Consider the following 12,204-nt stretch of genomic DNA (forward strand, 5'->3'; position numbering starts at 1 on the left):
TTTCTCCTGATATTTCCAAGGATGAATACTTATGAAGGATAAGTAGGCAATCTCTCCTTTGAAACAGTCAATCCAAAGAGCCCAGAAAGTTCTCCAGTATTTCAAATAGAAGATCAGATCACAACTTCAAGAAAAACAGAAGAAAATAAGAAGACTCTTTCTCTGGGAAAGAACTTGAATTATGACCAGTATATTACAAATTCATGATTCTTGGTTCTGTACAAGGGATTTTCAAAAATTTCATGGAGAACAAGTATTGTTTAAAAAACTATACATGGACATCAAAAACTTTTTGCAACAAAATAAACTTGTCTTCAATTCTATTTTTTCACAAACTTCTTGAAATCTCCTTATACTTAAGCTTCAATTTCAGTCAATGTCTGAAATTTAAAAGCAAAAGCATTATTAAATATGTGTAAGGTGTGAATGACTAAAGTCACACAAAATGAGTTTAAGTTTCCAGGATTTTTAAAACTATAGCTGTTTAGATGTAAGGGTTTTTAGAAACGTCCTATAGGGCTAAGGTGCATATATTAAAGCAAGTTTATAGCACTTTTCCCTCATTTCATGGAAGGAATGGCTAACATAATGTTAAATACTTTGCTCAACATTAAACCATTAGAAAGCAACTCAGTATGAACTTAAGTTACTTTTTATTTCAGTGTAGAGGAGGTTCCGGGAAACATTTCTGTAAATTGCCATATTGAGAGATAAATATCATAACTCTTTAATGATTTAGAACAAGGTGTCTATATCACAAATGAGAAGGGTAAAGTTAAACAACTTGTTCAATGTCGTAAAAAGCCCTAACGTGTAAAAGCCCTAGTTCAAGGCACATCTTTCGACCGTAAGTCCAGTTCTCTGGTTATTCTACCACAGTGCCTATAGCACTGTGAGCAACAAAATAGGCCTCAGGAAAACTCTGTGTCTAATACAGTTGGCTAACTTTGCCTCCCTTCCAGGCCAATGTAGCAATAGCTCTGTGGGAACACTTGGTCTCATCATTGAGTGCAGAAGCTGTAGCCTCCTACTCTCTGCAAAGGTACAGTTGCCAACAAATACAGATTGTTAAGCATCTAGCATGTATCAGCCATGGTTTTAGTTGCTGTGATAAAGAATGACAGATTCCTTGTCCTCAAGCTTCTTTTGTGTGTGTGTGTGTCTGTGTGTGTATGCGTGCCCATGTGTGTTATGGGGGTATCAGTAATCATCAAGTAACTAAATAAACAAATCATATCAGGTATTGGTAAGAAAACAAAGTGATAACCAGTACTGGCAACTTAGGGCTGAAGTAAGCTGGGTTTTTCAGGTAGGCTGGTAGGTGGGTTCATTAAGCAGAAACATTGTGGAAGCAGCAGCAATAATGCCCAAAATAGTAGCTTGAGTATTGAAAACGGCAAATAATGAAACTGGCAATGAGGTAATATTGCCAATACATGTTATTATTGTGGATAAGGTGACCCATCTGTCATTCTGAGTCTGTGACAAGAAATGTGGACATCTTAAAAAAGTGGGAGAGAGAGAATTATGTTGGTGCTGGTGCAGTATCACTTTCTCACACTCAAGTCCCCTATATTGTCCTAAAAAAGAAAGAAAAGTAATGGTCGATACATCCAACACCTTATACTGAACACTTTTCTAAGCATTTCAAATGATTTGACTTGTGTACGAGGATTACCTCACAGAGACTATTGGTCATGTTTTACTTTCACATGTGCCAAAACTAGGCCAGATGGCTTAAGAAGTTTTCCTATAAAAGATAAATAATGCTCTTGTGAATTTGTTCATCTTGCAAAGTAAAAAGACTTTGTAGATGTGGCTTTGAAGATAGTGATATTTTCTTAGATTATCTGAATGCAGTATAATCACAAAGATTCTTAAAAGAAGAACATAAAAGCAGAGGTTGGAGTAATGTGGCTAGGAGCCAAGGAATGTGGGCAGCTTCTAGAAGCTAGAAAATGCAAGGGAATAGATTCTACTCTAGAGCTTCCAGGAGGAATGTCACTTTGAGTTTAATCCAGTGAAAATGATTTCTGACCTCCAGAACTGTAAATCTGTGCTGTTTGTGTTGCCTTAAGCCACAATATTTGTGGCAATTTTTACAGCAGCCATAGGGAACTAATACATTGCCCTAGGCCTCAGAGCTATAAACTGGCATGGCCAGGATTAAAATTGAGGCAATCTGGTGCCAGTGCCAAAGAATTAACCACGTTGGTAAAGGGCCTGTCACAAACAGAATAAAATTTGGGGTTGAAAGAAAAATGAGGATCTTTCATGCTTTCTTCTCGTGCTCTGAATTCCCGGTCTGAGAAAGAGAGAAGGGGAGGGAGGGAGATTGAGAGAGAAAAGAAAGGGGATTGTATGTCAGCTGGTGTATACTAATCCCCTTTCCTGCTCTATATCTTCAGCCCTGGATCCACAGATTACCAACATAAACATGTCATTTTAGAGATGAGACATTTGAGGATGAAAGGGTTGTGATTTTGAAGTTAGGCTGGGCTGGTTGGCGGGGAAACAACGACCTTGTTACATTAAGGGATAGGTGTTGCTATGGGGTGATCCTCGGAGTTCAGTGTCTGTGTGGAACTCGAGAGAGGCTGCGTGGCACGTGAAGACCACAAGATCCAGGCTTCCTGATGCCTCTATTTCTCACTGTTGCCTTAGAGAAGGTGGGGAAAGCAATGTTAATTACACACTTACCAATATAATGCCTCCACAAGGATGGAAAGTTCTTACTGTAACCATCTTTTAACTTCTGGTGGTTATTTTATTTCCACTTTCCTAATCTGGTCGCTGCCTCCAGCTCTCCAATACAGCATCCAGGACAGTAAGCACTTCTAAATCTTGATTGAATTAAATGGAACGTTTATGATAGCATACTTAGATCGGTACTTTGTAAACATTAAGGCACATGGGAATCCCATGGGAACTTCATTAAAAGGCAGATCCAGTGTAAAGGTCTGGTTTGGGCCTGAGATTGGGCATTTCCACCGACTTCTCATATGATGCTGATACTGCTAGTCTATTTTTCAAGGTCTCAGAAAAAGAGAATTTCCCACCCACACACAAGATATAAGTCATACAAAATGTGATCATTTAATGAACGTTTACACAGATGGCACAGAAATAGGTGTTCCCCTTTTAGGCATCCCTGGCCTCCAGATAAAGGGAATAAAGTAGATGTCAGGGTTCAATGGAAAGTGTCCAAACAGCGCCCCAACTCCCTGCTCCAGGCGCCAGGCTCGCCGTCTTCCCGAAGGAGGAGAAGGAGTTATGAGAGGAAAGTGGGAAGTGTTCCGGAGCTCGCTGGCTGACGTCTCTCTTCTATTTCCAGCTTGCAAAGAGTATCTGCCCCTTTGAACCGCCCAGGTCACGGGCGAACGCACCGGAGCTCAGCGCCGCGCCCCCCTCCGCGCCCTTGCCCAGGAGGAGGCAGCTGGCGCGCCTGCGTGCGCGCTTAGTATAAATAGGTCCCAGGAGGCGGCCACTGGGCAGAACGGGCTGCGGGCGCCACGGGCCATGGAGGGCGAGGACCACCCGTGGCGGGGCAGCATCCTTTACAACATGCTTATGAGCGCGAAGCAAATGCACGCCGCTCCAAAGGCGCCCGAGGCGCGGCTCGCGGGTCCGTGCTGGGGCTGCTCGTGCGGCGCTGAGCCCCGTGTAGGCGGAGAGGGGCTGCCCGGCGAGCGAGCCCTGGCGCTCCTGTACCGCTGCTGCTTTTGCGGTGAAGACCACCCGCGGCAGGGCAGCATCCTCTACAACATGCTCACGAGCGCAAAGCAAATGCACGCCGCGCCCAGTGCGCCCGAGGCGCGGCTCGTGGGTCCGTGCTGGGGCTGCTCGTGCGGCGCTGAGCCCCTGGTGGGCGGAGAGGGGCCGTCCGGCGGGCGAGCCGTGTCGCTTCTGTACCGCTGCTGTTTCTGCGGTGAAGACCACCCGCGGCAGGGCAGCATCTTATACAGCTTGCTCACGAGCGCAAAGCAGTCGCACGTGGCTCCAGAAGCGCCCGAGGCACCACTGAGAGGCTGTTGGTGGGAGCGCTCCTACGGTGCACCGGGGCTGGGGGCTAGAGAGGGGCTATCCGGTGGCCGAGCCCTGTCGCTCCTGTGCCGCTGCTGCTTTTGCGGTGAAGACCGCCCGCAGCGGAGCAGCATCCTCTACAGCATGGCCAGGAGCGCAAATCAGACGCACGCAGCTCCAGAGATGCAGCCGGGGGCCCTCTGGTGGGACACCTCCTGTGATGCGCTGCGACCGGTGGCCCTCAAGAGTCCACAGGTGGTCTGCGAGGCAGCCTCGGCGGGCCTCTTGAAGACGCTGCGCTTCGTCAAGTACTTGCCCTGCTTCCAGGTGCTGCCCCTGGACCAGCAGCTGGTGCTGGTGCGCAGCTGCTGGGCGCCCCTGCTCATGCTGGAGCTAGCCCAAGACCGCTTGCACTTTGAGACCGTGGAGACCTCGGAGCCCAGCATGCTGCAGAGGATCCTCACCAGTAGGCGGCAGGAGACCGCGGGCAACGAGCCACCGCCCCTGTCCACATTGCAGTCACATTTGGCACCGCCGCCGGAGGCCAGGCCGCTGCCCTCAGCAGCAGAGGTCCAAGCCATCAAGGGTTTCCTTGCCAAGTGTTGGAGTCTGGACATCAGTACCAAGGAGTATGCCTACCTCAAGGGGACCGTGCTCTTTAACCCGGGTAAGGGCGCTGGCCTTGGGCGTCAGCTTCTCCCAGCTCAGAAAAGCATTGAGCAGTGTGTGTTCTCCCCTCCCCCGGGGTGTAGGTGCTAGTGTTTTCAGTGGTCGGGGCGGGGATTTCGGGGCACAGAGACACTCAGCAGACTGGGATGGGATGCTGTGGGAACCACTTCTCATGGCTGAGCTGTTGCCAGAAACTCAGTAGACAGAAGGGAATTGCTTGTTGAGGTTTGCTTTTGATTCTCTACATATTTTTGTTACTATGGAAAAGTTTGTGCCTTCCTGGGACACAACCATTTCTTCTCTAATTTACTTTTAAATCCAGTAGCATGGCTTCAAAAGAAGAAGTTTTTGCTCCCTGGAAAGCCCGTTCTGAAATTTACTAGAATCTTTTTGTTGGAGGAAATTGATTAGGTCTGGTAAGAAGGGAAACCTTTGTGAAGGACTTGGTGGAGAGACCATCCCCTGGGGATGCTGTCAGGACACTATATTTAGTGTTTCACTGGTCGCCTCTGAATGGTCATTTGTACTGTCCTTAGCATCTGAACCATCCCATCCTCCAAATTTCTGTGAATGTCAGGTTGGGAAAATGGCAGAGAAAAGACACAGTAGGAATGGACATCAGGGGCACCGATTCGCAACTTGAGGGGACCTTAGAGGCACCCTAATCAATCCCTTCTACACCCTTCTGCCATCCCTAATTTACAGAATACGTTGCTGAGTCCAAGGTGACCTTACCCTAAAATAAATGGCCTGTGTTCCATGGCAGCTGCGTGTCCTGTCTTCTGGGCCCAATGAGATGTCAGCTGCAGCACAGTTTCAGGTTGTCTGTTGGGTGCTGGACTCTCACAGTGCAACCAAATCACGGGAGACCATGGCCTCAGGCAGTGTGGCACATTGTCTCAGATGTGTCCTGCTCCTAGAGTCATCTTCAGCCAGCGTCTTTCTGAGAGGGTCACAAGTGGGAAGGAAGTTTCCAGGCAACTTGAGTTGGGAAAGTTTTTATAATGCTCCTTCTACATCCTTTTCCCGAGACACTAGTGATCTTTGATTATGTCCCTGGCCCTTGTGTAGCACTTTTCGAGAGTATAACAGCAGTATTAGATGAGACAATAATTCACTCATGTTTCATGATCTAGAGAACTCAGCTCATCCCAGCGACTATTGTAGATCATCTTTTTGTTTATGTCATTGTTTTCCAAACTCGCCTGTGCATGAGATAGTACTCACGTATGTTGAGGAGCAGGGAGTTAAGTCTTCAAGACTCCTCCCCTGATGATTCTGATTCAGTAGTTCTGGCCCAGGGTCTGCAAATACATACTTATAATAGTGCCCCAGATGATACTTAAGATCATTTGGAACACAGCTTCCTCACTCCTTCAGCCAGTGCTACTAATCATTTGTAATGTGCCTTGTGCACTGGGATGCACAAGTGAGACCAAAGTCAGCGTCCAGAAGTGTATATGTCAATAGTTCTTTCTTTTCCTTGATCTTGTTTCCCACCCCCTCTCCTTCTTCTCTCTCTCCCTCTCTTCTCTGTTATTCTTCCTCTGCTTTTCCAAATCCTCTCTCAATAGCAGTTTAACTAGCTAAGCTGAGCATGTTTGAAACGCAAATAAAATGCAGCAGCATTTGAGGGAAAGGTATTTCTTTGTTGTTTATCCTTTCATATTCCCTTATCTTTATGTATAAACCCATATGTACTTTTAATAAACTCACTTGTTCAACCCTACCCCCCAAGATGTCTTCAAAAACTTCATGGAAAAAAGTTTTATGAAAAAACAATGCATGGATTTAAAAATGCAGCAAAAATAAACTCATCTTTTAATTCTATTCCTATAATCTCTCTGGGTTTAAACATAAAGATAAGGAGAATTAGGAAACTGCGGAGTCCACCTGTCATTTCTATTTCTTTACTTTAAAGGTAGGTCTCTTTTGTAGAAAAAGCCACAATTTTGGAGGGTGTGGACATGGATGGGTGTGGTGTGATAGCAGAGAAAAGTAACATGGAGTTCACAAGATGAAGTTTTCATGAACCATGACTCTGGACCTGGAGGAGCTCCGAGTTTCTGGTGGAGTTTCATGCAAGCCTCTTCCTTTCATCAGTGGAATTCAAACACAATAAAATTGAGTTTCAAGCCTGGATGTTGAGCTGTAGGTAGTAGGAGACATTAATGTGTGGACTAGGGTAATCTGAATTAGGATATAGGTTAGAAGTGCTGCTTTATTTTGTTCTTACTTTATTGATCAGATATTTGCCTGTTAGAAGAGTGCCTCATATCTGTCACCATTAGTTTTTAGAGATCACTGATTGGTTCTGCTACTCTGTGATGATTAGCATAATCATAAAATATTATTTTGTTAAACTTTGCAGAAAAAAGGAAGGGAAGTGATTGCAATCATAATTGGCATTATTTAATCATAATGATAAACTATTACTTACTTGAATACAAATTAAAGAACTTTGGAACGGTATTACTGTCATGGAGACTCATAGGGCTTTTAAAAGCAGACTCCTCTTACCACCTTCTGTACAAGGATTAATATATATATATAATACAATATAATAAAATAGTATATTAATATATATCCTTCTCTCCAGGGTTGTATTTTCATTCACTTTTACTTAGGTATCCACTTGACTGAAAAGAGGTCATGCATTGTCTATTAAAAAAAAGTTCTGTTTGAACTGTGTTGCGGTCCGTGATATTCTAGTGTTTACTTTTAACCCTCTCAAGACTGGAGGAGAATTATTTCTAAAATCTTTTATTTTAATATATATATATATATTTATTTAAAAAGCCTTTTGGAACACTCATTAGAAGCACCTCCCCTTTTTATAAGCCCTCCCCCATACAGAAACCATGATACAATGAACTAAATAGCCAGCATTAGCTTTTACATTATTTTGGGCCTCTAGATTAATATTGATCTGCAGCAAATAATACAATGAAACCCAGGAGTCACAGTTTGTGGCTGTGGAGTTTACCACTATTGGCTGAATAATCAGTATCATGGTGGGAAATTTGTGGACGAATGGTAAAATATTTGCAGATGGCAAAACTTATTGTACAGTGGACTGTTTCCCATGGTATAAAGCCCGGTACTCACCTCCTGAGATAGCATGATTTTTTTTTCATATTTGTATAAAAAGTGAACTGGCACAATGATTCATTGAAGTATACTTGACTGTCAAATTAGGCGTGCACTTGTTGGCTCACAGCCAGTATTTTTAAATGTGTGTATACAAGCATTGTGGATATTTAATAAGAAAAATCACCTAATATTTCATTCTTGGAAGTGTTGTTTCTGGAAACTTACAACTGGTTTGGTATTTTAACTGTGCTCTCCAGAATCCTTGAATCAGGAATCTTGAGCTTTTGTTTAATTGGGCAGAGGCAGAAAGGATAGATTTAAAAATCTAGCAAAGGATTTGTGATGAGCCATTTCTAACAATGAGATTTTTCTCCCTCTAGACCTGCCAGGCCTGCAGTGCGTGAAGTACATTCAGGGACTTCAGTGGGGAACTCAGCAGATACTCACTGAACACGTCAGGATGACGCACCGAGGGCACCAGGCCAGATTCGCTGAACTGAACAGTGCTCTTTTCCTGCTGAGATTCATCAATGCCAATGTCATTGCTGAACTGTTCTTCAGGCCCATCATTGGCACAGTCAGCATGGATGATATGATGCTGGAGATGCTTTGTGCGAAGTTATGAAGCCATTTAGCCCATACAAGCCAAGTTAACCATATAAGAGGTGTGGATAGAAGAATGTCAAATATTGTGAAATAAACTTTCTTATTATTTTTACATGCATAGTATTTTTGTATTCAATTAAAGAAATAGTTTAGTTAAAGATGATTAACAAAGCCTCTGTTCTATGATGTTTCATTGTGAAGGAAAACGTTTGTCAACAGGTAACACACTTCTGTACATCTTTAAGAAAAGAGCAGGGTATTCCACTAGTCAGCTATCTCCACAAGCTTAGTCATTGACTCCATTGTACCTGCTCAAACTGAATTTGTAATATTACATTTTAATAAATTTTAAGGTGTTAACCATTAACATGACTGAAAAGTTTCATTGGGGGCTTAACTAAGACTTCAAAACTTATTAAAACCTAGTCAACATAAGCAAAAAATACCTCTGTAAGTAACATGACATTTGATATTATGGCCTGCCAGTGTTGTTGGGAAAAGACTTTTTTCTGTCTTCATTTCCACACCTGTCAGCTACATGGAAGACTGTCTTTGTACACAAAAGGAGACAAGAAGCAGTCTTGATTGGAGAGCCTCATAAAAAATGAAATATGAGATTTTTTAGTTTTCTTTTGGGATATTTCCATACACCATTATGGAACTGAAATCAAGTTTACATTCTATAAGGAAGAGTTATAGTTCCAGAGCTCAATATAATTATAAACCCCTAATTATCTTTCACCTTTTAGATGTGTTGTCTGTGTGACTGTAAACCATGGCAGAAAATTGTAAAGTGACTTCACTATGGGTTCCTGGTACCTCTTGCATTATAATCCATAGCACTGCTTCTTCTTTGTCCCTGGATGAAATTTAGGGCACTGCATACTTGTTCACTTATGAGTAACAAGTTGCTGATTAGTAATAAGCATACATCATCCACGGTAATAACCCGTTGAAGGGGGTCTTCAACTTTCCAGACCTCTTTAGCAGTCTGGTGAATCCTGTGGATATCTTCTCAGAATCAGACTTCCAGAGCAATATAGCAAAACATTCTTAAGAAAATGAAATAAGCTATGTACAAGCACAACATTTAACATATTTTTACATGTGGTATATGTGCTTCTCTATCAACACAGTAAATGAGAAATTACATAGTGGCAGAACTAATAAGTCTCTTAATTTCAGAACTAATTACTGTCTTAATTTCAAAGCAGTGATCAGTGTTCCCTAATAGTAAAGATACCCATGTGCAGTGGCATGAAATTAGCTGAAATTTCCACTGATTGAGAGACCACAAGATCACTGCTTGATTCCAAGGTGTGTTAGGTGTCATGTAAATAGCTGTGTTCAGCTTTAAGATTTATTACAGAGATGCCGTCAGGCTATATAGCCAGAATACAAGGGACAGAGACCCAGGTGGAGTCTGGAGGAATCCATGTGCAGGCCTCCTTATTCTCTCTCCCTCCCATAGGGATTACACAGGGAGCATTCTTTCCCCAGAAGTGAAAACTCAACAATATGTGTACAATATTTCCCCTAGAGAAACGATTTGAGATTCAGAGTTTAGGATTTTCATTGAGAGCTGATAGAGGAACCTGATACTTAGCTTGCACCCAAATTCCGAACACATGGACAGAAAGCAGGTGCTCAGCATAAACTACGTTGTTTCCACAGTCAGTCTAGGCACAGTGAGTCATCCTTATGGTTAGGGAAGGGCCCGAATGCTTCCGCAGATTGAAGTTCTTTGATGTCAGCCAAGGGCTAACTTTGCAAACAGGCCATGCTGTCATTAAGGAAGCAGTCTCAGACCCGTTGTGTTAACTGTTTCTGCACAGTCTACCCCTTAAGCCCTGGCAAAGGGTTAAGAAGAATTATCACTAGGATGCTGCACAGCAGGATGAGACCAACCTGCAATGTTCATTATGCCCTTTAGGTGTTCTGAACCCAGCCTTTTGAAACGAATCCCATTTACCGTAAAGGTCTGTCTTAGGCAGTTAGGTGATTCCCTCAGTTTTTGTATGAATCTTTTTTTAAACCTGGTCCAAGGTATCAATTCAGGCCCAGCACAGTTCTGGCCAGTAAGTGGAAGCTGACCTGGACACCTGCCAGGGCTAAGGCAGTGTCATGATAACACACACACACACACACACACAGAGTCCCTGAAAGCATATGTGGTCCCTAGAGACAAATGGGTGACAATATCAGGGCACACTGAGCAGGATATGCATTGGTCAGGTCCCCAAGGGGCCTCTCTCAATCCAGTGCAAAGAATTCTGTTCAGGCCAGTGCCGCGGCTCAATAGGCTAATCCTCCGCATGCGGCACCAGCACCCTGGGTTCTAGTCCCGGTTGGGGCACCGGGTACTAGTCCCAGTTGCTCCTCTTCCAGTCCAGCTCTCTGCTGTGGCCTGGGAAAGCAGTGGAGGACGGCCCAAGTCCTTGGGCCCTGCACCCGCATGGGAGACCAGGAGAAGCACCTGGCTCCTGCCTTCAGATCAGCGCGCCGGCCGCGGTGGCCATTGGAGGGTGAACCAACGGCAAAAGGAAGACCTTTCTCTCTGTCTCTCTCTCTCTCACTGTTCACTCTGCCTGTCAAAAAAAATTTTAAATTAAAAAAAAAAGAATTCTGTTCAGTCTACAGTTTCAGAAAGGGTGGCCTAAGGCTGACAGCTACAGTTGAGCCAGTGACACTAGTTTATCCACCTGGAAACTTTAGATGGCTTCTGCCAGTTGTCTGCAGGGACCAGGATCATGCAGGAGATGGCTCACCCCTACCATATCAGAAAGAGAGGAAAGCTTCCAGAAGCAGTTCCTAAAAACAAAAATCACTAATGCCCTCCTCCCTCCCTTGAGCCTCCCAGGTACCAATTTTTTTCCTAGGTTGTTATGAAATCAGTGAGTTCTATTCAGTAATCCTAACATTACAATTTTCCCTATGCATTTCTTTTTTTCACCCAGACCTTTTGTCTAGAAAAATTGTGAGCAAGAGGGACAAAAACACACAGAATAACCTTTTAATACAATTTAACCAGAAAGACAAAGGTGTTCAGGAATTTTCAGGGCAAAATCTTGATTTTTTGATATTTTTTTTCCCAAATGAATTTACATAGCCCTTCCCCAAGTCATTTGTCCTGGTCATTTATCCAATAAGCAAACTAGAAAAGACAAATCTCTTTCTGGTGACAACTGCACTGAGTGATCAAGCTGCATTACTGAAATGCCTGTAGCAGGAGAAAGGTAAGAGGAGTAGAGTCTGGCTATCAATCCATTGTTGCAAGAGCAACTCATCCGGAAGGGGGGACACGAGTCAACAAGCATGCTTGAGAGTCTGATCTCTTGGTGCCTGTGGTGTGTTCTGCCCTATAGTGCAACTTCAGCAGGAATCACAAGTCAGGATCTTGCATCAGAAATAGAGAGCTGATCAGCAGCTCCATTTCAGAGGGTCCCATCAGAGAACCAGCCCTTCCTCTAGGTGAGCAGCAAGTGACCTAGATGGCCTGGCCAGCATCCATGATATTGCATAGCTTACGACTCTGCAGAGGGGTATCTTACATTTGCAACAGCCCCAGCTACTTTGTGCTGGACATTGAGCCTGTGCCTGCTTTTAGTTCAGCACAACTCAGTGCTGAAATTGAAACAGAGCCTAGCAGACAGTATCAGGTTTCAGCCTGGAGTCAAACCCAGGAAATTAGGACCTGCGAATTCAGTATTCCCACAAAGCCAGAGGCTTTTCCTCAACAGCAGCGACGCTGAGACGCTGGAGGGCCAGCCATCTGCGTTCCAAGTCTAAGCAAAAAGCAATGCTTTTCTCGCT

General features: G+C 43.9%; 1 protein-coding gene across 1 annotated transcript; it reads left to right on the forward strand.

Moving 5' to 3' along the window:
- Positions 1-3,519: 3,519 nt before the first annotated feature.
- Positions 3,520-8,410, forward strand: NR0B1 (nuclear receptor subfamily 0 group B member 1). The gene is made up of 2 exons (XM_062184337.1): positions 3,520-4,690; positions 8,166-8,410. The coding sequence occupies exons 1-2, from the start codon at positions 3,520-3,522 to the stop codon at positions 8,408-8,410; spliced, it is 1,416 nt and encodes a 471-aa protein (XP_062040321.1).
- The last annotated feature ends 3,794 nt before the right edge of the window (positions 8,411-12,204 follow it).

This window comes from Lepus europaeus, chromosome X, assembly GCF_033115175.1.
Source record: "Lepus europaeus isolate LE1 chromosome X, mLepTim1.pri, whole genome shotgun sequence".
NCBI lineage: Eukaryota > Metazoa > Chordata > Mammalia > Lagomorpha > Leporidae > Lepus > Lepus europaeus.

Excerpts from the sequence above, each read along its gene's own strand:
- NR0B1 (XM_062184337.1), top strand. The coding sequence starts at position 3,520 with ATGGAGGGCGAGGACCACCCGTGGCGGGGCAGCATCCTTTACAACATG. Across the intron at positions 4,691-8,165 it reads GACCGTGCTCTTTAACCCGG|ACCTGCCAGGCCTGCAGTGC; the intron begins GTAAGGGCGCTG and ends TTCTCCCTCTAG.